Genomic DNA, 27,460 nt, shown 5'->3' on the forward strand with positions numbered 1-27,460 from the left:
CGGGACAGGCAGCATCTGTGGGTAGGAGGGCCGGGTGACGTCACCCATTCCTCCTATCCACAGATACTGCCTGTCCCGCTGAGTTACTTCAGCATTTTGTGTCTATCTTCAGTGTAAACTAGCATCTGCAGTTCCTTCCTACACATTTAATCTAACATCCACGTCGCTGGCACATGGGAAGAAACCTGAACACCCAGACAAACCCTAATGGTACAGAAAGAATTGTAAACTACACATAAAACACCGGAACTCAAAATGCAAACAGGATCGCTGGAACTTTGCAGGTCAGCTGTACTAGCTGCGTCCCAAATGCCAACTATTGGATTCACACTCATTGTCATGTACACCTATCCCCGTCCACTGATCATTCCCATGGTGTTTACCCTGAAGATTTTAACTGCATCGTGGAAGGTGTTCACATTGTACACATTAGTGCTTATTCATTCAATATTACTTTTTCTTCAAAATATAAACATACCAACCAAAATTCCGCTTTGTATACATACAGATTTATTTACTTTGTACCATGATTGTTTGACCTTGTTATTACATACTTCAAGGATATATTTCCATTTATCAAAAAGTATAAACTTACATTTCAACAGTGCTTTTCTTGCCTTCAATGAGCATGTGACAGACAACTAGGTATTTCTTAAATAATAGTCACTGTTGTAATGGAGGATACACAGTTAACTCCCACAGACAGCAATGTGATGTGAACCTGACAACCAGTTTGAATGACGTTGGTGCGGTTCCAGGAGAAGAAGAACATTCTTTGAATAGAGTCAAGAAATCTTCCACACACGCCCAAGTTTGGTAAGTTTAGTTGACTCATCTGAAGGATCGCATCTGCAACAGTGGTGCTCCTTCGTTGTTAGGGACTGGGCGTGGTGTCCCTTTACTGCCCCGCAGCGTGCAGACTACACTTTGTCCTCATGTTGGCGAGGCAAGAGGCAAAGTGACAACTCTGCTTGAGGGGGGCGGCACTGCTGCCCGTTCAGCCATGGTTGACACATCCACAACACGTGCTTCACCATTGCAGACTCTTGCAAATGTTCTCTCTCCCATCCTCTTCTCCCAACTCTGATAGCCTGTCCAGGAAGTCTCCTCCACCTCTCGCCTCTTTGGTTATTTGTTGCCACACTGTCCCCAACCCCACCACCATGCCCTGAGGCCCAGCCGCTGCCCCGCTGACGGCCTCTGGCTGGCACAGGTCGGCAAGCCACCAGTTGCAACGCCGGGAATTGGTGAGGTGAGGGTGGGGGAGGCGATGTGATGCACCGGGTGTGGGGGGACCGGGCCAGACGCAGACTGTCACAGTTACCGTGCTGCCCCTTTCCGCGGGGACTGACTGGGCCCGATTCTCCGGTCGCTCGGGGTAACGGCGGCGGCGTCGACGCCTGTGGGGCGCGTCCCCGCTCCCGGCGCGGGGCGAACCACACTGCGGTGACAGGGAGCGCGCACGCACCGCACACCCACGGGCGGTGCAGCGTGCGCGCGTGCACGGCAGAGGCACCTTTTACAACCCAGTTGTTACATGAATATTTAATTTCTCCAACTTGCTTTCCCTCTCTCCCCATCCCCCCCCCTCATCCTAATTCTCAAATGAAGAAACAAGTTCTCAAATGAAGAAATAAGTTGACAAATGAAGAACGATTGAGGAGTTTTGTATTATATTAATTAGTGTGAAAGAATAAGGAGTCATATTGAGACATATAAGATTTTGAAAGGGGTTGACAGAATGGATTAATTTTACTATTTGTATCGTGTATGCCTCCTTATCATTTTCCCCACAGCTAACAATGATCCATTCTATTTTCCTTGAGCATCGTCTGCTTTGATCTGTCGTTTTCACACCATACCCTCCCATATCTCTCCAGTCACCCTCTCCCCTGATTCTCAGTCTGTAGAAGGCTCCCCGAAACATCACCCGTTCCTTCTCTCCAAAGATGCTGCTTGTCCCGCTGAGTTGCTTCAGCATTTTGTGCCTATCTTCGGTGTAAACCAGAATCTGCAGTTCCTTCCTGCACCTTTTATCTTAACAGGAGTTTACAAAGTGTGCCAAATGTGCTGCTTAATGGATGAGCTTGACTATCCCAAACCTTCAGCCTTAACTCTCGTTAACTCATTCCTGTTCATATTGAAGAAGAGTTCTGACCCAAAATGTCACCTACCTATGTCCTCCAGAGATGCTGCCTGACTCGCTGAGTTACACCAGCAGACAAAAAGTGTGGGAAAGAACTACAGATGCTGATTCACACTGAAGATAGTCACAGAATACTTGGAGCAGTAACACAAGCAGGCCAGAGCTCTCGCCTCACCTGCGTTCCAGGCCCACAGCCAACATCCATCCAACATTGCTAATGTTACTCTGCTGTGTTACTCCAGCATTTTGTTTCTATTTCAAGTTACTGCAGCACTTTGTTTCTTTCCTTCATTAACCAACATGTTGGCTTGTGGAGCACAAAACACAAAGTACTGGAGTAAGCCAGTGGAGAACATGGATAGAAGATGTTTTGGGCTGGGACCCTTTCGGTTCAGGCTGCAAAAGTGGGAAGAGACACAAAGTTAAAACTCAGCTTTGATAAAAGGCCATCAATCTGAATTGTTAATATTTATGTTTCTCTCTCTAAAGATGCTGCCCGATGTACTGAACATTTTCAACGTTTTGCTTTTTAATCCTTCCTGCATTAATGGCTGTACCTTAGTAACTTAGGTCCTAAACTCAAAATGTCTCATTCAAAATCTGTCTCTCTCTGGTTTTCCTTTCTTCTTTAGGGTACAGTATTCTAAAACGTACATCTTCCAACAGGCTTTTGATCTGCTGCCCTAACTTTCTCCCTAAGACAATTAAAAATAATAATTTTGTTGAATGGAATGACATAAACCAAAAACCTGTTTCCCTTTCCGCGGGTGCTACCTGACGTTGAGTTTTTCCATCATTTTCATTTTTCCAGATTTCCAATATCTGTAAACATTTTCAAATTGTATTTAATAATTCTCTTATGAAGCACTTTAGAGTACTGGAGTATTTTAAGTCTAGTCACTGTCCAAGGCTAATGGGGATGAAATGTTTGAGCAAGAAAATTCCTAAACGACAGTGGGTTTGCTATGTCCACTTTCTGATGTTATATATGAGAAAAGACTGCTTATTTAGGAAAGGATGTGCTTGTATTGGAGGCAATTTAGAGAAGGCACACATGATTGTTTCCTGTAGTGAAGAAGTGACAAATGAAGAAAGGTTGAGGAGGTTTGTATTATAGTCATTCATGTATGGAAGAATAGTGAGTGATATTGAGACATTTAAGATTTTAAAGGGGATTGACAAAGTGGATGCTGCGAGGCCAATGTTTCCCTTCGTTGGGCTATGTAGTTTCAGAATCAGGGGTAATCCATTTAAGAGGGAAATATTAAAAAAATATTCCACAGGGATCTTGAATCTTTGGTATTTAGTATCCCAGTAAGCTCATGGAAATGAAATAATTGAATACATTCAAGGCTGTGATTGACAGGCATTTAAACTGAAGGAAATCAAAGAGTATGCACAGAGATCAGGAAAAATCGGGCTGAGGCCAAGAATAGACCAGCATGCTCATGTTGAATGAGGAGCAGGCTTAAGGAAATAAATGGCACACTTCTGGGCTGACCTGCAACGTTCCAGTTCCAGTGACAGAAAAAGGCAGCAGTGTGTTTCTGATAACCAAGCTTGATAATTAAGTTGATGGCTCCAGAGATATTGACAGGACACTGATTTTTTGAATATCTAGAAAACATGGTTTCATTAAGTACTTATCCAGGAATTGATCAAGTAAAATGATCAACCAAAATGACTTGGTATTTGAAACACATAAGGGTTACCTACATTTCTCCTAATTCAATTGACTCACTACAGGACACATCAAGTCAACAAGATTGCAGCCATGTATCAACCTATAAAATATCCAGTCTAATCATAGTTTGTTTCTCAACTTCTTGATGTGTTATTATATGAAAACACGATAAAACATTGTGAACAATTATAATAAATACTACACCAAGTGGGAAGTGGGACCCGTCCCCTCAACGCGCGGTTGGGGGGGGGGGGGGGGGGGGGGGGGGGGGGGGGGGGGCTGCGTCATACACACACTAACCACCCCCCTTGATATTATATTAATATTATTCATTCGCTCCTTTTACCCCATCCACCGCCCTATCCACTCACGCATAGCCCCCAACTCGCAGGCACGGCTAGAGAGGGCAGGGGCAGAGAGTGGGCAGATGGACAGACAGAAGGCAGAGGACAGCGGGTAGAGACAGAAGGCATAGAGGGCAGCGACAGAGGCAGGACGCCGAGCGAGGTGGCGAGCGGGCGGGTGTCGACCAAAGGACCGCGAGTTGGACTGCGGCAGTCTTTGATCTTCAGTCCAGGGTCCGACTTTATCTCCGGCTGCGTCCTTTGAATAACGGGGGGGGGGGGGGGGGGGGGGGGGGGGGGGGGGGAGTGGAGGGGGTGACGTCACTCGCAGCATGAGGAAGAAGACACGTAGACCCACTGTGACATCATCAGTGAAAGAGTCATTTTTAAATTCAACGTTTTGTTAGAATTTTGAACATTTTCATTAATAACTCGAGAAATAAAGCATGACATTTCCAGATAAGGCGATTTTGGACTCCACGGGAAAAATGTCTAACGGAATATGTAAAATATTTACCGTTACCGCGTCGTTTTTTCGAGATGTGATTATACACACACAAATTCACATACAAGATGACAATTTTATAAGTATAGAGATGAATTGAATTAAATTCTTTGCTCAGTGCAACAATCTATTGTGTCATTCCAATACAAGGATTTGTTCTGGCTTTTATCATTTTAAGACCCCAGCAGGTACAAATTGAGTGGATCAAATTAAGCAATTGCTGCTAAATAGAGCAGTGAGAGTTGTAGAGAAATTTAATTCCATCATATTCATGTCTGCTCGGCCTCCTTTAAGCCAGTGATTATTTTTATCCATGCCAAAATGTTACATTCTAGACCATAAACATTTAATTCTTGCAATAAACTCTGATGTGGCCCCTTATCAAATGCCTTTTTGCTATTTGTATAGTACATTCACCAATTCCCTTTAATCCACAGCACATTATTTCTTCAAAGAACTCCAGTAAATTAGTCAAACATGATTTCCCTTTCAATGAAACAACATTGACTTTGCCCATTTGTTTTTATTTTTTCTTGGCATCCTGTTACAATGTCTTTAATAGGTTCCCACACTTTACCCACGACAGCCGTGACACAAACTGGCCTGAAGTTTGCTGTTTTCTGACTCCATCCCTACTTGAATGAAGAAGTTACATTTGATGTTTTCCAATGAAGTGAAACATCCATGGAATCTCCTTATTTTCTATTATTCATTTCCCAGAATCATTTTGTTAACCATTTTCATTTTTTAAATGTCAATAGAAACCATCACTATTTACATTTGTGCTCTCTGTCCCTCTATCATTTGTCCCTCAGTCTATTGTTTTCCATATTAAGAACATTTTCCATAACCTTATCTCTACTGTTGACTTACCATTTCTACATTCCTTTGAGGGTACAGTAATTCCAAAATTACATTACAGGTATAGCACAAAAAATCACTGGCTGCCCACTGCCCTCCCTGAAGGACATCTTCAGCTCTCGCTGCCTTGGCAAGGCAGCCAACATCCTGAAGGACCCTTCCCACCCTGGACACAACCTGTTCCACCTGCTGCCCTCTGGCAGACAGTACAGGTCTTTCAAAACTCGCACAAACAGAATCAGAGACAGCTTCTACCCCATAGCCACACGTGAACTTAACAATGCAAAATAAGAAATAACACTCACATTCAACTGAATGGTTCTACCTCAGCTGCTATTGTTATTTATCTGTAATTTTTTTTTATATGTATATATATTTACCTTTTCTTATATATTTAAAATTGCTCTTGTGAATCGCATCGTGGGATTGCACCATGGGAAATGGCAATGACAATAAAGAGATTTATTCATTATTATTCATTCATTAATAGTTTGATATGGAGGTGGGAGCTGGATGGATGGAAACAAAGCTTGAACTGTGGCTGCAGTTTGGATTCAACATAATCTTTGTAGTTTTAAAACCATTTTCTTTGGTTGGCCATTCATTCAGGGATCTTACTGTTCCATTACAGGCCCAACAGCAGAAAAGGATTGAAACCATCGTTAAACATAAAGACATTAAAATTGGGAAAAGATGCGATTTTAAACTTAAATTTGCATTTTCAGTAAATAAAGACATTCAGCTAGAATTAAGTTAAGTTTGTTGATACATGCAATTTATTTCCTTCAGTTTAAAAAAAAGGTACGAGTTCATTCAGTTTGTTTGCTTCTACTTGTTGACCTCAGATGGCTTGATGGCTGATGATACTTTCATTTGAAACAAGTAATCTGTCTGGAATATACATAATAAATACATAAAAGCATAAAAACACAACTTGAATCACACATTAACAGATTACTGTTAAGCAGTTTTACCACATTTAGGATTCTGTGAAAATTAAAACCATTGTGGATAGGGCAAGAAGTGCCAGAACTGATCTATTTACAGTTAATGATAAAATGAAATAGTAGTTATTGCTCTATCTGCAGAACTACATGTGAACCTGCATGTTATGGATGCAAAAATTTGGTAGAGTGAATTAAGGCACAGCTTTCGTGCCTCAGCATTTGTCGAACTCCCAATTGCGCATTTGCTGCCTACAATTTTCTGTGCTTGAAATGGGAGGAGGTTGTAATTAAGTTACAATTCTACCATGTTATAAAAGCTTACTCTTTTTCTACAAATTAGTAAAGAATACATCCTCAAATTAGATATTTCAGGCAAAGTGTAAAATCCCTTGCCTGCTTCCTCCAAAAACAAGAGGTCAAGCAATGCAAATTTTTGACTCTATCATGGAACTTATCCAGTGAGGTTTGTTTGCAGAGATGCCAACTATATGCAAATGTTGATCAGCATCCATTTCTCTTGTACAATCATTTTAGCATTTTTATAACCAGTATACAATTTATGGTAGCAAATGCCTGCACAAGATGACATATGCTTTGTTAAAGGCAGGAACATAGAGTCCGGTGAATTAAGTCACACTTTCCATCAAGCTTCCACCTCCACAAAAAACCTCAAGATGCCATTGGTAATAAATTCTACCGGAGGAAGTAATCAGCAAAAAGACATACATGCATAGGCAGTGGTCGCACTCACCAAATAAAACATTGATTATTATTGTGAGTCACAGCAAACTCCAACCTAGTAGGCATGTGATCAACACCTGTACCTAAATTATTTCAAAAAGGATATGGTTGCCAGCTGGGATTGTTTAAAATTAAAGGACATGATAAAATTTAGATTAGATATTTTAACACAGTTTTTTAGCCACAGTGTAGGTGAATTCCCCCAAAACACCAAAGCTATATGATAGCTTTTAATTCCAAAGTCTGATGGTCCAGTCAAATTGAGGAACATCAATAAACTGAGACCTATTAAGATCAGCTCCACTTTATACAAAACATATTTATATAGAAACTAAGGAGATGGACTGAGGCCATAATTTTACATAGCACTCAGAAGGGTTGCTTAAAAATAGCAATTTCAAAAAAAAATCAGGAGTACATGGCAGTAGTTTTTAATCAATTTAACTAAAGTTTTTAACTCCGTGGGTTGCAATCTAACACAGGGTGTATGTCATATGGGTGTTGAAAAACATTGAGTTGGTCTTGTGATGGACCTTTATTTGAACATATTAACAATGAAAGAAGGCAAGACAGAAATCCACACATATATACAGTAAGAAGATATCACAAATCTTTAAAAAAAAAGGGGCTATGCTTGGGAGCCCACTTGCTGCTATTTTATTTAATGCAGTGGTGGATGTTTTATTTCGTTCATTGGATCGTGATGCAAGGTGTGGGTTTTATTTGGATAATTATTCCCTTTATAATGTATCTGTTTACTGTGGATTGCTCGATTATAATCAGATATTGTCTTATGTAGACTGGTTAGCACGCAACAAAAGCTTTTCGCTGTATCTTGGTACACTTGACAATAAACTAAACACAGTTGTACCGCCTTAGCCAACAATGTCACATGTGAGCAATTCATATTGGGGTACAAGTAAGAGTACAAGGCTCATTGAATCATTTTGTTTCAAAGCAGATTTAGAGATAGGTGTGAAGATTCCAAATCTTATATAACTGCTAGGAATAAGACTCTTGTGTACAATGATATTGATAGATGGAAAATTAACAATATCAAGGTGTATTTTAGTACCCTTAGTTTAGGGTCTAAACTATAATCTAGGCAGCAGGATAAATTCTTGGATAAGCTCTGTATGTAATGGGTGGTTTATCAGCATTGATGGAAAGACATGAATTCCAGATGCAATTGTTGGGAAGGATAATATTGTATAATAGTCACATTGGGGAATGTGGCTATTAGATTTGGAGGCAACAATGAATCTCTAGTGAAAACAACATTAAGAAATTAGTGAAACATGTTCACCAGGAGGCTGTCATTCTGGTTTTATGTGGCTTTGGGCATGATTTGGGGGACTTCTTTGTTGGTTCCCTCGAAATGACTCTATTATGACTTTCTCCAGTGTGCAGAATTTTAAGAACTTCCCCTCCCAGGAATCCAGAGCTGCATTAATTGGAACAGTTTTGCAATTTTTCCTTTTACAGACATTGTCCTGTTTTATCATTAATTTTATTGCTTGGTTTTCAATTTTTATTGTTATTGTGGTTTTCAGTTTCAGCATTTGCATTGTGTTAATATGTAACAAGGGTGGTTTTATTTTTTTTGTTCAAAACATCAGAAAATTTCATCACATATTAAATCTCAAATTCGGTCTCCAACTGGCTCTCTTTGCTGATGTTTCTGCTTCACAATTTGCTTCTGGCACAATATCTGCTGGATGGGACATGTAGACAAGCTGTTTAGAAACTCTAAATAGGCAGCCTGTATCATTAGACCGTGCAAGAAACAAATACAGTACAAATACAGTACCCCTGTTTTAAATTCCCTCTCCCCAACAACACAGTCAGTCTACTGGGTAGATGCTGTGTGTGCGCTGCTACTACTTCCAGTAGCTTTCCCAGTACTGCTGCCCTTGGGGACTCTAGTGGCGCTTGGCTGCCGCGACATACGCTGGCTGCATCCTTCACGGGCGGTGCTTCGCTCTGTCTGGGTCTGTGTGCCACTGATAGCGGTATTAGATTTATTTCTCACTGCGAAGGAAAGGGGTGGTGGTGGGAGGGGAAGAAAAGATAGCAGTTAGCTTTGTAATCAAGACAATTTGGAACTTAATAGCATCATATACACTCTAGAAGAGATAATATATCCTGTGCTAGTGTTCCTCCAAGGTGAAAACCTGGTCAAAATATACTGATGAGCCCCTTTGTGGTGTGGAATGCATCATAGCTGCTTTATCAATAAGGTATCTATTTGATCTTCTCCTGCCTAGTGTCCACCTGTAATTTGGATTAAATCAAGCAGACACAATGCCAAAATGGGAGGGGAAAGGGCAGTTGCACTGGCAAGGTTCAAACCCTTATTAGATAGACACAAAAAGCTGGAGTAATTCAGCGGGTCAGGCAGCATCATTGGAGAAAAACAATGGGTGACGTTTCGGTTCGAGACCCTTCTTTAGACTAAGAGTCAGATTAAGACTCTGACCCTCAGTCTGAAGAAGGGTCTCAAAATATCACATTTCTTTTCTCGATGCTGCTTGACCCGCTGAGCTTTTTGTGTCCATCATCGGTTTAATCCAGAATCTGCACGTTGAAGTCCGATTATACAAGATAGACTTTGGTAACAGTTTGGGCACACTTGTGGAGGGGGGAAAAGGAAAAAAAAGTTAGGAATACTGAACTTAATTCCTGTCTCTTTACTTTTGTGGACGGAGCGGAAATTAAAATGCCTTGCTCTACTCATAGTTGGATAGATTGTTGGACGATAACTATTGGAAACTAGAATTGGAAACTAGAAAAACTATCTTATTGTAAAGGAGTATTCTGGGAAATGGGGGAAAACCACCAAAAGATAGGGTGTGCCAACAGAATCTCCTCATTTGGAAGAGATGTTCACCGGATAGAAACCATTAAGGAAAATAATAAATTCTCATGTAGAGTGTAATGATCCATTACAGGGCATTATTATAGAACACATCTTTGTCAGAACTGCTATGAATTTAGAAAAAAACATATCCAAATTAACCTTCCACATGCAGAAAATTAAAATGACCCTTACAGCTCACAAGATTCTAGAAAAATACATTTTACACACTATAAAGAAAAAGCCTGTGTAAAAAAACTAAACGTTATTTTGCTCAAAGCTGCATTCAAACTTTAAACCACCCAGTGTGATAAAATAACTTTCTGAACACATTTTAAAACTGATTCCAATCAGCTAATTAGGAGTGGAGAGAAGTTCACAAATAAAATCTGGTAGTTGGCTCAAATAACTTTTTTACTCAATGGAATGGCTTCAATGACCAAGTTACAACAATCAACCCAATAAGAATCATCCATACTTTTCAGTCAATTTTCAATCACTTCTGTAAAGAAGCATACTTTTGCCACCACTGTGCAGTGTAAATTAAATGAATCAATGAACTTGAGCTCTTTTGTGAACATAATCTGGATTCCCACCTCCTCCCAAAGCTGGGAAAGACATTAGAACTCCCATCTCAGAGGAACACCAGCAACAATCAATTATTTTTTGGAAAAGCAGCTTTTAGCAGCACAAATAAAAAAAGAAAGTGTGAAAGCCAACTACTGCCAGCCAAATTGTGCTCCTCTACAGCATGGAGACTACAGCATAAAGCAAGCCAGATCCGTCACAACGCCAGCAGCATGTTAACTCACAGCCAATATGGGAGAAAAGATTGCAGGATTTCGTAAATCATCAGGTAACAAGGGCATGTATTCCAACAACAGGTACCAGCAGAATCCTACAAGAACAGAAATCCACTGGGACTGCCCGAGGTTCAGCTAGAACGACCATTTCCAAAAAGAAACAGACCAGGTCAGTCTCTTGGACCAGTCACTTGGGTCTGCAATCGTCCAAGTGTTCATGAAATGATCACTCTCAGGAACAGGCTGCTACATCAACTTTCCCAGATCACGCAGCAATTCAAAACTAAAGACGAAAGTGATGTTTAAATTCCTGAGAGCTAAAGGACAATAATTAACTTGATAGTCTGCATTTAGTATGAAAACAAATTCAAACACGGGTATGTGCATTGTTCTGCAAGACAGTTAAATCAACTTTATTATTACTCTATAACTGCAACTATTTTTTAAATATACTGCTGCGGCAACTTTATCAGGTAATGTCAGGTAATATTTTCATACCTTATCCGCATCCTTCAAAAATATAAGAATACACAGAACTTGGACCAGTCATCCCACTTCAGCATTACGACCATATAATCCACATCTCTCACATTAACCCATATCAATTTCCACGTTTCCATCATTCATGCCCTGGTCAAACACCATTGGTGCATGTTATGCAACATGTATAATAGCTTAGGTCTCAGACTAACAAATCATTGATTTTAGAGTCAAATCATGTCATGGTACAGAAACAGAATTAATCAAATCTCATGATTTTCAAATGATGTACAGGTTTGGAAGTTAATTAGCTTGGTATGAATGTAAATTTTTCCCTAGTGCGTGTGTGTAGAAGTGTTACTGTGTGGGGATCACTGTCTGTGCAGACTCTGTGGACGGAAGGGCCTGTTTCCACCCAGTATTGTTAAACTAAAAACTAAACTAAAGTTTCCATTGACAAATGATCAAGAAAGTTGTCAGTATGTCATAAAAATCAAACCAGTTCTGTCAGCAAAATCAACCCACATCCTCCATCTGGTATGGCCTGCAAGTAACTTCAATGTACAATACGGTTCAGCCATTATCATTGTCTCCTTCAACCAACCAACATTAAGTGTTGCCAAATTAGCAATTTGGTTAATAAATATAATAGTATCCACATTTCTGGGGGGAGAAAAAAACGCAAATTTAATTTCAGATCTCATATTTCTATCATTTAAATCACCTCTATTCCACTAAATTTAGCAGGCAGTCACTTGACTGTGAGATTAAAACCTCCGTCTGCTCTGCTCTTGGCTGCCTGAACCTGAAGATAGTGGTGAACACAGACCAGTCCCTCACAGAATCATCCTTTATTTCCATCCAGTTTGTCTACACAGGACATTAATTGCCATAGGTTTCAGCCTAACTATACAGGATTTTTAACTGACCGACGAGAGATTTTACAACAGGTTCAGTTGTAGGAACTACTTATCCAGGTAGTATTCCCCAATGCTTTTTCCAGTTCCTTAGGAAATTGAACTTAACATTCACAACTGTATCTCAGAATGTATTCAATGTCAACGGTTGATGTTTAGGATGTTACTTATAACGTATAAGAAATAAAATTAACCGTTGGATTTCAACAACAGACAAGATCAGATTTATATCTTTCTCACTCAGGTGTAAAGACAAGATCAGAATAATATTAATTAGTTGACTTACAAGCCCGTAATTATATTTATGCTGAGGATCCACAACAACATTCAACACACTAACCATTTTTCCCTGGGGTGAAACCAGAATGGAAACATACCAACACTTTGAGAATTTCATACAAAGGAAATCAATATTCTAAATGCAAGGATAACTAAAAAGAAACCATTTCCAAGTAGAGTATAAATGTACTATGGCCGAGGTTTAAAATAAACTGTTAATTGTGTCAAGTAATATCTAACGCAACCGACAAAGATTCAATTGAAGATGCCTCATTTCTACAATCATCAAATTACAAATGAGTGGGCTACAATAAGCAAGGAGCAACCATGTTCAGTGAATAGGATGTAATTTCAGTTGGTGACCTGATGTGGAATCATATGCATTTGATATAAAATATTCCTGTTAGTCACACAAACAAAGCAGCAAAGCAGACATGCATCACTCCATATATAAACCCAGCAAACCATTTAGAAAATAAACCTTTCCTCTAATTATTCCAATACAGATACATATATATACACGGATGTCTAGATTCCAGAATAAATGTAACAGGAGTTTATTAGTTTATCACCATTACCTCACACCTGCAAACATCTTAGGGTTGGAAAATTCCATTATTTGAATAAACATTTTAAAAAATGGTATGTGCTTATCAACTCATAATTTGGACATAATTCAGAAATACTAAACATTGCGACTTTAACTAAACACTTTACTGTGTCCATTATTGGTTGCATTGTACTGCAACACAGTTGGAATAGCAACATTAACATCTGGCTACAATGAATAAACACAGTAAATGGTGCTGCTTGGGAAAAACATTTTCATAACCTTGACCTTCCACAAATGTACTAGGACTGCACACGCCACAAAAGTATCTTTATGTAAAAAGCAAAAGGGCATATTCGGTGAAAACTGAAGGTAATATTAAACATTTCTTTCCAATAATTTTCCAATTGTACCATTTGAAGTTTCCAATTCATGTTTAGGATTAGGAAGCAACTTATCCAGAACATTTATCAGGCAAATTGGAAACTTTCAAGAAAACAAGAATGGGTCATGAACTCACATCTACATTTCATATCTTAATGACTGCAAAGCAATTATGTCCTGCAGCGTTCATCACAAAAAACAAATCTGATGCAGGAGAAATCCTGGATAAATGCATCAAGTGTCTTAGTATGAACTCCACTAATGAAACTTCTACACTGAGGAACTAATGTGTGAGATGAAGAAAGCAGTGGATCTATTCTTAATCTGTGCACTACCAACTACAATACACTGTCAATACTTGTCTGTTAAAAAACTTACAGAAAGCCTCAAAATTTCCCAAGCCTCTGAGTACAAGATGCAAGACAACAAAATAATGCTGTATTGCAATTGGTTAAACTGAATCTTTAGCTGCCATTGTGACTTGTTGTCAGATTACAAATTCAGATCTAGCAAGGCACAGAATCAAACTCAGTGCAGCCCCAAACATTAACGATCCAGTGATCCTGCTTTGATGAGACATTTTAACACTGAACTTAAATGAAAAAACTGAAGCTTCTTTACTGCCTTAAATACAGTACTGAAGAATGGTATGAGGAGATTATAAAGACTCAGGGTTTTGTGACATTCCAACAAAAAATTACCCAACTGGAGAAATTAATGCAACAGTTCTCAATAATTCAGTTCTCATCCTGATTTTTCCATTCCCCCATTCTATACACAGTAAATCATTCAATTTCCACAAGCTCATCTACGCATTAAGTTCATCACTTTATTTATAAATGAGTATCGGAGGCAATGTGTCTTAACCAGCATTGCATTTAAAGCAATGAACAAGCAAGTTAGCAAATGATTGTGAAGCATGAGAACAAAGACAATTCTGGGAATAGTGAGATGAATGAATGATTTAGTCTCAAAATCCTAATGAGCCATTGTTTTTTACATTTTTTTTTACATAACGTTTAACTCAATGATTTAAAAGGAAAAAAATGTCAACATTGACATTAATACAATGAGATTAATTGATAAGGACAGAGTTACTTTATGAATGTATTATTTTTAAAATAAAGGCTCCTGAACATTAGGATTAGTGAGTCAGTTGCAAGATGGATTTTTGTGCAGCACTGAGTCGTTTTGTATTTCTAGATACCAAGAAAATTCCAACCCTTAAGATCAGCTACATCCTAACCAACGCCGCTCCCTGAAACAGACAGTCAGATCGCACCAGGAACCAGAGCTTAAATCATTGCTTCATCTTTTTGTTTTAATGATTATTGGAGCATATCACTTGAAATTTGCAGTAAACATGTTTTGTTAAATTAAAAAAATGTTTGGCTTCAACATTACCCAATTAATACTCATCAATCAAATACTTGTGCCTAACAATCATTAGTGACCTTTTCACATTTCTTTTCAACGTCACAATTTTGTTAGTTTGAATCTGGGCCTCACAAAGTGTGTTTCCTTAATTATTGTTTATACTTACACCAGGTCACCTCTTAGATACCTTTTTGGTTAAGAAGCCTAAGCTTTCTTGAATTTAGTCTTTTATTTCTTCTCTATTATTCCTCTGGTGCTTAAATACCTCCCTTGTGCCTTGGCAACCAGAAAAGGAACCTATTAAGATATTTCCTTTTTACATGCCCTTCTTTGTACTTTACAATCGGACCTACTATTAATCACTGACAATTTTTAGGACCACCTAGATATCTTTCGGTGTTATACTTAACCACTGCAATGCCTGAAGATGCAGAATGCAGGAAACTATTTTTAAAAATCTTTGCCCATACACTGACTTACCAATAAATACTGATACTGTCAAAGCTGTCACAGCCAGACATAAAAACAGCTTTTTTTTCCACGAGTAGTAGCTCTATTCAATAACCAAAAATCTGTAGCCTCCTTTTGCTCTGGTATATTATTTAATTCTCATGTTTAATCAATAATGTTTTATTATTAATGTTTGATGTGTCATTCCTAACTGTCACTGTATGTCATGTTATCACTTGTGGGTGGAGCACCAAGGCAAATTCCTTGTATGTGAATACTTGGCCAATAAACTTACTCATTCATTCATTCATATAGCTTTTAGTTGCCCCAGACAAAAAACAGTTGTCCCTGTTTGATCAAGTACTTCAGATTTATAGAATATGTCAAAAATCAAGCAAATGTGTTAAACTATACATTGGACTGTACCAATGACTGCAACAAAACGTATATTGAAGACTACATTTTAGGACTTGCGGCATTACAATTTATATACTAAAAGATATATTATTTTTTGTCGTAACAACAAACATTAATGCAGATGCTATTGTAGAATAATTAGCTGATTTATCAAAACAGTAGGCATTAGGCAAAAGTGAAAATGCTGCGCAAATAAAATGGAGCACCATGGAATACGTACCACATTGACAATGCCAGGTCAGTATTGATACCATTATGACTATCAATGCCAAATGAATTACACTATGCTTTATTGTAGAATGCCAAGAAAACAAAAGCTCTTAACATGAAAGCAAAATCTTGATTACTCCATATTTAAAATTAGAGGGCATAGGATAAAGGTGCAAAGGGAGAAACTCGAGGAACAATCTTTTCATACAGAGAGTTCATGGAATAAGCTGCCAAAGCAAGTGGTGGAGATGGGTAAAATTATGAAATTTAAAAGAAACTTGGACAAGTACATGAATAGGAAAGTTTTGGTGGGAGCTGGCCAGGTAAAGGCAAGTGGGGCCTGTTTGGTTATGCAATTTGGTCAGCATGGGCAATTCGGGCCAAAGGACCTGTTTCCGTGCCATTTAACTCTGTGACTATAGTCAAACAGCGTCATTCCATTTTTGAATGCTGTCATCTTCAATACATCCTGCAGAATCAAGAATAATTACTGGACCAGGTCCAAATAACATTCATTTAATCATGAGTGAAAGAATTCAAACATCTGTTTTTACATTCCAAAAAATTGTCTCGTATCGTAATTTTAACGTGAAGCCGCATCATGTACTTGTGCTGGGAAAAAAGAGTTGAGAAAAAAATGTTGTGTTTCTTAATTTACCAATTTCCTTCCATATAATGAACACATTTTGTTCTGGATGGTGGAAATACATTTCTGGGTGGTGATTTGTGAATTTTGCGAAGGGAATTTTCTGTTATCCGAAAGGCCGCAATGAGGGATCCCCTGTGCACCAAATCAAAATTCCTTTCTGGAATTTACAATTTAAAATGATCCAATAATACTTTATAACATTAACCCTTGGATCCTGAATCCTACCTACAAAATCTTTCCCAAAAGTAGCCAATACAATCTTGTAAATTAAAAGCATGTGCCAAAGTAGAATCTCAACATTTTATAAACACTAATAACTCTTTTATTTTTCATCGATGAGAAAGATCCTCGGCACCTGATGAGCGGTGGGGGACTCTGAGTGGGCAAAAATCACAGCCGTACGTGGTAGCGTCTTTTCTAAAATCAATTTAAAGCGCAAACAGGAAGTGGTCAAGATTAGACTTTTAATTATATAGAAGGCAAGGCAACGTTAATTGGGCAAGGTAACTTTAATTGGGCAAAGCAACTTTAATTTTGCAAGGTAACTTTAATTAGGCAAGGCAACTTTAATTAGGCAAGGCAACTTTAATTAGGCAAGACAGCTTTAGCATTTCCAAACCAAAGGCAACACAGCTTTAGCATTTCCAAACCAAAGGCAACACAGCTTTAGCATTTCCAAGCCAAAGGTAACGCAGCTTTAGCATTTCCAAACTATATTTTGAAACCACATTAAGGGCACTCACAGGTCAGTAAAACCACTCACAGTTTAGTTACACGTGTTCAGTGTTATTTACAGCTCAGACTGAGAGACGTGACCCTCTCAATCCCCCCATTTTGCAGAGACAGACTGAGGCACTCAACACTTCTGGGTTTTATAGTCCCTCCGGAAGGGGCGTGGCCTTCAGGACAGAGAATCTCAACATTTTTTAAACACTAATAACTCTTTTCATTTTCATCGATGGAAAAAACCCTCCTGTCCTGCGCAGCAGGGGGGGGACTCTGAGTAAGATGACCAAAAATCACAGCCATAAGTGGCAGCGTTTTTTCTAAAATCAATATACAGAACAACAGGAAGTGGTCAAGATCAGACTTTTAGTAATATATAGATAGCACATATAAAATAATTCAAATCATTTTCAGAATATATACATTCAGCATATTATGACATGAAGTTAAATGTTAAGTCCCTAAATGAATGGATTAAGGTTGTAGAAGAGACTAAACTGTAAAAAAATCTGGAACACGAGCCTACCTACCCGCAAGGACAAAAAGTGCTGAAATAACTCAGCGGGTCAGGCAGCATCTCTGGAGAACATGGATATATTTAAATATTATAATAAGGCTGCATTTCTTCACTTTAATATTAAGGGTAGGGTGCAAATCAGTTTATGGAAGTTGGTTTGAGAGTCAAATATTGTAATAAAGCTCATATCTTCTTTTCAACTGTTAAATAAGCACCTAGATTTTTCAGACATGGAAAAATTAACAAATGAAAGCACCCACGATTGATTGAATGCATGCTGCAAATGCCAGGAAGTTTGATTGTTTCCTCTATTGAGTTTATCAGTACTTATCACTCCACCTCCACCACTAGGACTTGTGACTGCTTTCTCCTCTTTGACAGATATTGGATTGTTTGTGTCATCACACAGGACCCACAAATCATCCATCGCTCAATAATTCCTGTAATTGGATCTCCCCACCTCCCAACAATCTTGTCACCTGGACACCATCAGCTGCCATAATCTTGCTTCATTTTACTTATCTGCTTTCTGGACTTTCACCGTCTGAAATAGCCTTACATTTTATAAGGCTCCTGGACTATCTGCCTTCCTGGCAATGGAATCTCACTTGATGAAACATTTCAGTTAAATTCTGCAGAATAATCTGTAAACCTCTTCCAAGTTACTCAAACCCACAATAACATTCCCACATGAAGCCTTCCTCCTGGCTAAAGTCCAGAACATGGTGTCACTTTAAAAAATAATTGACATTATCTAAGCATAGCTTCCGTCTAATCATAAGTGTTATCAAAAGGAAAGAAATTGGTCAAAGAAAATTTAATATCCAGTTGTTTATGCTAATCTAATTCTTAGTACGAGCTCAAATGTTTAAAAAGAAGCAGCTCCACTCTGTGAAATGTTTCAGTTTGTAATCTAGTTCCTAGTGCAATCATTGACTGTACAGGAACCTAGCAGATAAACTAATAAACGCAACCTGAGAAGGGCGAGAACAGGCAGCAAGAAAACTGGAAGGAACCAGGGGGACCTTGAGAGAGAGGTGAGCAAGCATCAGCAGGGTTGTAGACCACAATCTTAGTGCCTAGTCTTGGAGATCGGGCAGAAGAAAAAGAGAGTGCTGGGATTTTACTGTTCTTTACGGAGATAAACGAATGTTCTAGTTCAAGGAGGAAAGACATGAAAATACATTAAAGAACACAAGACGGCGAGAGTTACAGAAACTTAGTTCAATACAAAGATACAAACTCAAGACAACCTTTCGTGAAGAATTTAGCTCTAACAAGCCTTTGGATTCAATAGTTACAACTGACAATCAATATCAAAATCATTTAGAAAAAGTTATGAGGAAGTTTAACATTACTTCCTCAGTGTATCTTTTGTTTGGAAGTTTCTTTACATCTTCAGGGGAACTGATTACATGCACATAATGCAAAGAATTGGGATTACTATTCTTTACCATAATTAATCTGAAATACTGTCGTATGTGTTTATGTGTGCATGAGTTTTGAAATCAAAACTTATTAATAAGTAAGTTTAGACAAGAGGGCTTGATTTTCTTAAAGGGAAATCTGATGGAAATACTTCTTCACACTGCCCATACAACAGATTAAATTATGCAAAGATGATTTATTTTGTACATTCAAATTCTCATTTTGTTGCAATCCGATCTCTGAACACGCCTGATAAACTATATAATTACATGATAAAATTAAGGTGCGAAAAGCTATCTCAAAGTGATACTGATTATGGTATCTTTACCGAGACCAAACTCTCATACTAAATTTGTAGTGCCACTCTCACAAAAACCCCGCTGGAAGTCTATTTTATTGCAGTTACCATAGAACCTTCCAATTGAAACATTACTTGTCCAACAGAGATTAGATCTTACCTGAAGCTGTTCAGAAAAGCAAGAGGAAGGGTGGGGGTGGGGGGCTGCTGGGTTGGGCAGGGAAGAGAGACAGATACAGAGATACAGAAATTGCACAGAAAACCAAGAGAAAGGACACCACGAGATAGGCTTCACCGGTCCATGAACAAGCATTTGACTAGCAGTGAAAGTCACATAAATTTAACTAACTTTTAGAATACATTCTGCAATATATTAGAAACTCTAATCACAGTGCCTCAATTCATAAATGATCGGTATACAACTCATTTAAATTTTCATTAATGGCTTCATTATTTACTCCCATTTCAAAAAAAGTCGATCTGTAATTTAAAACTTTAAATGTTTCTGAGTTGCAATACTCATACCAAAAAGACCAACCATATATTCAGAGACTTGTATATAAAAAACATACATTCTTCAACACTAAGATGGTAACAGTTGTAAAAGGATATTGATTAAAGATGGCACTCTGCAATCAGTGAAATTATCTTTCAAGTAATATTCTTTCAACCATCATTGGAGAAATTTGGCATAAAAACAATTGAGATGTTTTAAGAACCATCTTAAAAGTAGTCATAGATGGAATAGTTTGTAAAAAAAAGTGCAAGGATTTTTTAAAAGCCTATGTTTAAGCAATTGTAGATATAAAAGGGCACTAGACACTCACCAAACTCAAAACATAACAATACAAGTCTAGATGATGTATGTTGATGGGCTAGCTGACCACTAGCATCAGCATTTGATCCCAATTCAGTATTCACATAGAAGATAGACACAAAATGCTGGAGTAACTCAGCGGGACAGGCAGCATTTCTGGCGTGACGTTTTGGGTCAAGACCCTTCTTCAGACTGAGAGTCAGGGGAGAGGGAAATTGGAAATATGGAAGGTATAAAGAGAATGTAAGGTGTGAAAACAACAGATCAAAGCAGCTGTGGTAGCGAGTCTGGGTTAAAATGTGGTCGTAGAGCTGGAGAACAAGAGCGATCACAGAGGAACAGTGAGAGAGGGTGTTGCAGATCTCTCGTCGGAGAGAGAGGAGAACGTCTTCAAAGTAGGGATACCTTGAAGAGATTTCACACGGGCGCAGACACAATGTGTAGGAAGTATTTACATGCATATACTTTCCAGCAGGAGTTACTTTCCAGCAGGAGTTAACAAAAACCCTTTTGTGATATACTGAAGAATTCTGAATTTTAGAATAGAATCTGCTCCTGGAAACTATCAATTAACGATAGTAAGGAAACAATCCAGCTAATACTGGAGGAAATGAGAATGATGACAAAAGAACACGAGTAGCTACCATGAAGACAATGGACAAAGTAATATTTTAAAGAAGAAAGATTCCATCATTGCTAGCACTAACCAAGGTCAGGAATGTTATCTGAAAATAAAACAATTTACCCACTAATACAACAAATCAAGAGCTGCATTTGAGATAGAGGGTCGCTCTGGTTGCCTGTCTCTTATGTGTCTGAGTCCACAATTACATGGCCTGGAGAAGCTGCATATCCCATTGATGCTTTCTGTCATTTAATTGCATTGTTCATTTTGGGCTCTTTATGTTAGTGTTTTTCTGGGCATTTGAGGCACATATCCAGCGCAATGTGAAGTGGCAGATTGAACACTAGAAAGCCGATTTTTTACTGTAAGTCTGTACTCCATTTGCTTAATGGCATGAGATTTAAAAATGGTTTTATTGTTATTATTTTTAGTATTATTTCATTGCTTTTAAGATTAAGAAATGGATAGATGTTTAGATCAATGACAGTTTGAAATTAGCTAATTGGGTAACTAACTAATTACTGCTTTTATTTCAGGTCATCCAAGTAAAGACTATATGGGTAGATGTGATCTAGAACTGAAAATTTCATTCAGTTCTCTTAATTTTTAAGAAGGTTATGGCCTTTTGACTGTCCAAAATCACAGCTTTTTTGTTATGTCCATAGAAAATCAATAGGGAACAAGATGCTCTTTACAGGTCAATGGCCATAGCAAACAGATGGGTGTCAAATTAAACTTAATGATCCTGGGATAAATTGGACTTGATTTTTTAAATCTCTCTTGCTAAATGGGTCTAGAATGAGCCTGGGACCTCTATGACGGAGAAGTTCAGCCAATAATTCAGCTTTTGCTCTCTCTGAGAAATCATTAGAGATTTACCCAGCTGAATTCAACAATGTGGGGAATTATTACAATTAATAGGTTTATTTCTTATTTTTATTGATTAGAGTACATTTGACTCTAATGCAGAGTCATCAGACTCTGATCTGATGATAGAGTAACTATTTTCAACTCGATGTAAATGCAAATGGTTTATTTCTCCTCCCGACTCCTATCTTCAACTATTGTGTTATGTGAATTAATACACACATTTATAACAAGCATCTGTGTGGTATTAGATCCAGATTCTGTCCCATTCAATCATACTATATACATGGAAGCTGTAACTTTTGGGGAAAATATATGCTTTTAGCCATACATAAATGTCTTTATTCAAGACTTTAAACATAAAACAGTTACAAAAACCCATCACTATGAATTGTGAAATCCATTTGATTTTCTGATCATTTGTATCCCAAGCTCTTGGTGTTAAGTTGCTATAATAAATAGCAATAACATAAATCAAGAGAAGCACAAAGCCACCTGTTAGCAAGGAATTTTACTGAGCAAGCCTAAAGCTGTTCCAGGTGCCTTGATAGAACTGCAGGTGCAATGCTGTGTGCATCAACCAAAATTTCCAGAATGGCTTTGCTGAATAGCATTTATTCAACACTGCCCAGCAGATGTTTAAGACAGCAAATGGTACCTTGGCATTAATAGTGAGAGAAAATACGGATAGGAGCAGTGACATCTTGCTGCAATTTGCAGGGGTTTGGCGTATACTAGGGCGGTTTTTGGTCTCCATATCCGAGGAAGGATGTCCTTGCTCAGAGGGAGCACTGCGAAGGTCTTAAAGACTGGACTGATGTCCAAAGAGTGATTGGGATAACTGAGCTTTTATTTATTAGAGTTTAGTAGAATAAGAGAAGATTGTCAGTGAAGCTTATAAAATACCGATGGGATTGAACAGACTCAATGTAGGAAAGATGTTCCTGAAGATGGAGACATTCAAAACTAGGGGTCACAGCCTAAGTATACAGGGTGGGTGGGCAATGAACCTGTGTAATTCTCTATCATGACAGTGTAGTTGAGGCCAAATCATTAAATATATTCATGGAGTTAAATATATAATTAAGAGCTGAAGAAATTAGGAGATATGGGTAAAAAGCAGGATCACAATATTGAATTTAGATGATCAGCCATGATCATATTGAATGGCAGAGCAGGCTCCAGGAGGCTGAATGGCCTACACCTGCACTTAATATCTATGTTTTTATCTTTCTGCTTCCATCAGGTGCTGGTTTCAATATCTAACCTGTGTATAGCCAGCTGGTTAAGTTTAAGAACGTGTTAAACATTGTTCCATTGTCTTTAGACGAGTCAGAATTGAGAAGGGTAAGGTGAAAAGAAAAATCTAACCACTAATTCGTCCCAACTGGAAAATGCCCAAAATACACTTTGGCATGCAACACTTATTTTCTAGGTCTACATATTTAAGCATAGGGTGCCTGGTACCCATGAAAGTTTCTCCGAGACAAATCACAAAGTTAAGTGTGGCTGTGGGTAGAGTGTAGATGGGTGAATTACAAGTTGAGGTTTATAGTATATCTAATGAGCATTCCCTACTCCATTCATGTTCCTCAGTTTCAAATTAACAGTTGTTTGTGTTCATCAATAAAAAAATTATGCTGTTGAATTTATTTTACTTAAACTATTTTTTTATTTTAGCCTTGGCTGAGCAGAAACTAGATTATGTACTTTCTAAGGTTCTGCTAAAGGTTTCATTTTGACCAGTGGAACATGCAACTGATTGGTTTTGGGTCAACTTTGCCTTCATATACCCTTCTTTCAGAGAGGACCCCTCCACCAATGACTCACCTCACTCTGTGAATTCACCAAACCAACAATCATGGACATATTATGTGCTGTACTTAACAGATTCCGAATAAAAACAGGCCCCAGTGATGCAAATGTAATTCTTCCTTTTTATGAGTCAGGTCTATTCATGAGTCAGGCCTATTTAATGGCAAAATAAAGAAAATAAACTCTCATCAGTGTGGAATTATAAATTAACAAATGTAAAAGTCAGCCTTATTATTCATGTCCCAAGTGGATTAATTTGCATTCTACCAGTTCAAAATTCAATGTTTCAGTAATAAAACAGCCTCAATCTGTAGGCTTCTCAGTTCTTCCGGAAACCATTTAAAATATCTACACAGCACCTCTGTGAAGTATATAATCTGTGTGAGAATGGCAAGACTTGGGATATTATATATTCAATGTAATTTTTGCTTGTCCTATACTAATTACTCTGGGGATGCTGGCGCCAGTCAGCTGTTCATTTCTCACCTCTGGAGTCTGCCAAGCTGCTCTGTGCTGTAGTCAGTGGTGTTTCCGTTGAGGATACCTCTGCAATTTTGTGTCCTGCACACATAGCTTTCAGCATCTGGAAAACTGCCAATGGAGCCACATTCATCTTCAACAGATCCACAATTATTCTAATGGGCAGGAAGCAGGAACATATAGAGGGATCAGAACATTTGTACAATCAATAGATGTGCACATATACACCAATTTCCCACATAAGTAATGGTTCATATCATATGAAAGTGTCGCTCAAAGATGAACATTGTTTAATGTGGGATGTTGGTAAAGGCATTAAAATAAACTGGGCAACATACTTAAATAACGGCAGTTATTAAGACTGCTAATATAAAAGCAAGGTCATGGCAAATAGTTCGAGGTTAAGAAAAATAATTTTTTGGCTATCAATCTGCAAAGACAAGCTGTGGCATTTAATTGGGGGAAAGGGACATTTTAAGCAATTTAAGCTAAAATCTAATAAAACACGAACTGCAGATGCTGGTTTATACCAAAGATAAACATAAAATGCTGGGGTAACTCAGCGGGTCACGCAGCAGCTCTGGAGAGAATGGAGAGGTGACGTTTCGGGTCGGGACCCTTTTTCAGTCTGAAGGACCAAAGAATTTGAAAGACAGAAGAGTCTTTAAACAAGTTTACAGCTATTCAAGATGATAAACATAGGAAGAAAAAAGCAGTTTACATATATATAGCTTCTTTTGCAATCTCAGCCGGCATCAAAGCTCCTTACAGCCAAAATAATACCTTGAAGCATAGCTGCGGCTGCAATATAATAAATACGGCAACCAATCTGCACACACATATTTTCCACAAATAGTAATGAGATAAATGAACTGTGGGATAATTATTTAAATTAATAGAAAATACCAAATGTGAGCTGGGTAGGTTTTAGTTAAACAGCAATATTAGTCAATTATCAAACCAATATAGATAAATGGATATATTATACACCGCAGCAAAGAACTAGCTGAATAGTGTAGGGGTGCAATGGATAATTTGTCTTACGTTCCTTAGTAATGCTAAATTTCTAAAGCAGAACTTGAACCACAAACTTCTGATTTGGAGGAGAGTGTGCCAGTCAGCTACAGCTATACAATCTTAAACAGAAGCAGGAGACATCTTAGTTTGAAGTTTCATGCAGGATCAAAATCTGCTTCTTCAGCATCATTAGTTTTAGATACTATTCCCTTCAATGGAAGGCATTCTATCTTTATCAAAGGCCGTATGGTTAATTGCTATAATTATGAAAAACATTTAAGTCCATTGCAATTTCACATTTCAAATAATCCAAAAATTGTTTTGTAAATGTACAGTTGTTTATTTAGCTGGGTTTTTTTGTTTTAGTTTAGTTCATTGTCACGTGTACCGAAGTACAGTGAAAGCTTTTTTGTTGCGTGCTATCCAGTCAACGGAAAAACTATCCATGTTTACAATCCATGTAACGTATACACACCAGCCAATGTTAAGCTTTTTAAATTATTTCTAAACTTACTTGAACACTTCCTGGTCCATAACAACACCAGCTGCCTGTGTGAGCTCGAACAGCTCCAGCTCTTCTGCATTGAGGATCTTCTTCTTCTTGACTGTATATTTCTGTACATTTCCACCGACTGTAGCCAAGAGAGTCTGCTGTGCATCCAGGCCAGATAATGCAGACGGCTGTGGTACGGCCATGTTATCACTGGAGCAACTCTTCACACTGAAATGCAAGAAAAAGGAAAAAAACCATTACCCCTGGTAACAAAGAAAATTGCAACACTAAGAATGGAAGAAATAGGAGCAGGAGACCCTTTGAGCTCTGCCATTCATTAAAATCATGATTGATCTTCCACCTCAGTAAGATTCTTAGGGATAGCATCAACTCACATTTGGAAAAGTATTTGATATTAGGGATAGTCAGCATGGCTTTATGTTGGGGCGGTCACGTCTTACAAACTTGATCACATTTTTTTGAGAAGGTGATGAAGATGATTGATCAGGAAAGGACAGTGGACATTATATACATGAACTTTTATAAAGCATTTGACAATGTCCCTCATGGTAGGCCGATCGAAAAGATAAAGGCACCCTTAGTGACCTTGTTGATAGGGTTCAAAATTGGCTTGGACAAAGAAAACAGGGTTGTGGTAGAGATGTCATTCTGATTGGAAGTGTGCGAATACTGGATTCAGGGATTAGTGCTGGGGTGGCTGATGTTCATTTATATATGAATGATTTGGATGAAATTAGATGGGCTGGTTAAGACATTTTCAGATGTCACAAAAAATGGCTTTGTAAATATTGTTGAAGGTTATCAAAGATACACCAAGCTATAGATCAGTTGGAAATATGGGCAGATAAATAACTGATGGAGTTTAAAATATTGCACTTTGGCCAGTCAAACATAGGAGGAAGCTATATAGTAAATGAGATTTGCAAGAATTTTTTTTTGTACAGGACGTGCTGGATGCAGACACAATAGTATCGTTGCAAATGGAATTAGACAGATACATGAACATGAAGGGGACGGAGGAATAGGGACCTGTTTACACTGGCATCGTAAGATGGTCTGAAGGACCTGCTCCTGCGCTGTACTGTTCTATTCGTTTCAATGGAACAATACCGTTACAGTGGCCACAATTGGTTACATTTATTCTTTCGATTGTCAAGAACATACCCTACATATTTAATATTCAAACAATCGGAAAATTCGTGCTAAAAGCAATTGGATTATTAAGAACACTTTCAGACTGCTTTGGATGACATCAAAAAATGATTTTAGGTCAGATTCACTGTGATTATTGTACACAATTAAGGAATGTGTGATTCAATTTATTTAATGCATGAGCTCAGACAGTTACCGAGCCGTCTAGAAGGTGATTTGTCTCACGAACGATCGGCCCGGGGCCCGAACCTCGACAACTGCCGCCGATGCCCGAGGCTTGTCTGCCCGTCGCCCACCGCCCGCTGCCCGTCTCCCACCGCCCGCAATCCCAGGCCCGGAGCCGCTGTCCATTAGTTACCTGCTCTTCCCTAGCAACCACCGGCCTCCGCGCTCTCCGCTCACTGTCCCTCCGGGTGGAAACGGCGAGCCTGGATGAATGGTCCTAGGGCGGCACCTGCACAGCGCCTCGGTGCGATTCAGGGAGGTTTTACAAGCAACTTGTGTTGTGGATGGGAAAAAAAATTATATATATACTTATGAACTACAGAAATACTCTAATATATATATATATATATATATATATATATATATATATATTAGAGT

General features: G+C 38.4%; 1 protein-coding gene across 2 annotated transcripts; it reads right to left on the reverse strand.

The window, feature by feature from the left end:
* Positions 1 to 7,744: 7,744 nt before the first annotated feature.
* mzt2b (mitotic spindle organizing protein 2B) lies at positions 7,745 to 27,344 on the reverse strand. Of its 2 annotated transcripts, none has more exons than XM_055655226.1 (4): positions 27,216 to 27,344; positions 25,706 to 25,912; positions 24,181 to 24,329; positions 7,745 to 9,259 (listed from the first exon to the last, which is right to left on the reverse strand). In XM_055655226.1, the coding sequence occupies exons 2-4, from the start codon at positions 25,885 to 25,887 to the stop codon at positions 9,078 to 9,080; spliced, it is 513 nt and encodes a 170-aa protein (XP_055511201.1). In that variant the 5' UTR covers positions 25,888 to 25,912; positions 27,216 to 27,344; the 3' UTR covers positions 7,745 to 9,077. The 2 variants fall into 2 exon arrangements, with proteins under 2 accessions (XP_055511201.1, XP_055511202.1); XM_055655227.1 differs by lacking the exon at positions 27,216 to 27,344 and adding an exon at positions 27,054 to 27,194.
* Positions 27,345 to 27,460: the final 116 nt, after the last annotated feature.

The sequence above is a fragment of the Leucoraja erinacea genome, chromosome 25 (assembly GCF_028641065.1).
Source record: "Leucoraja erinacea ecotype New England chromosome 25, Leri_hhj_1, whole genome shotgun sequence".
Lineage (NCBI taxonomy): Eukaryota > Metazoa > Chordata > Chondrichthyes > Rajiformes > Rajidae > Leucoraja > Leucoraja erinaceus.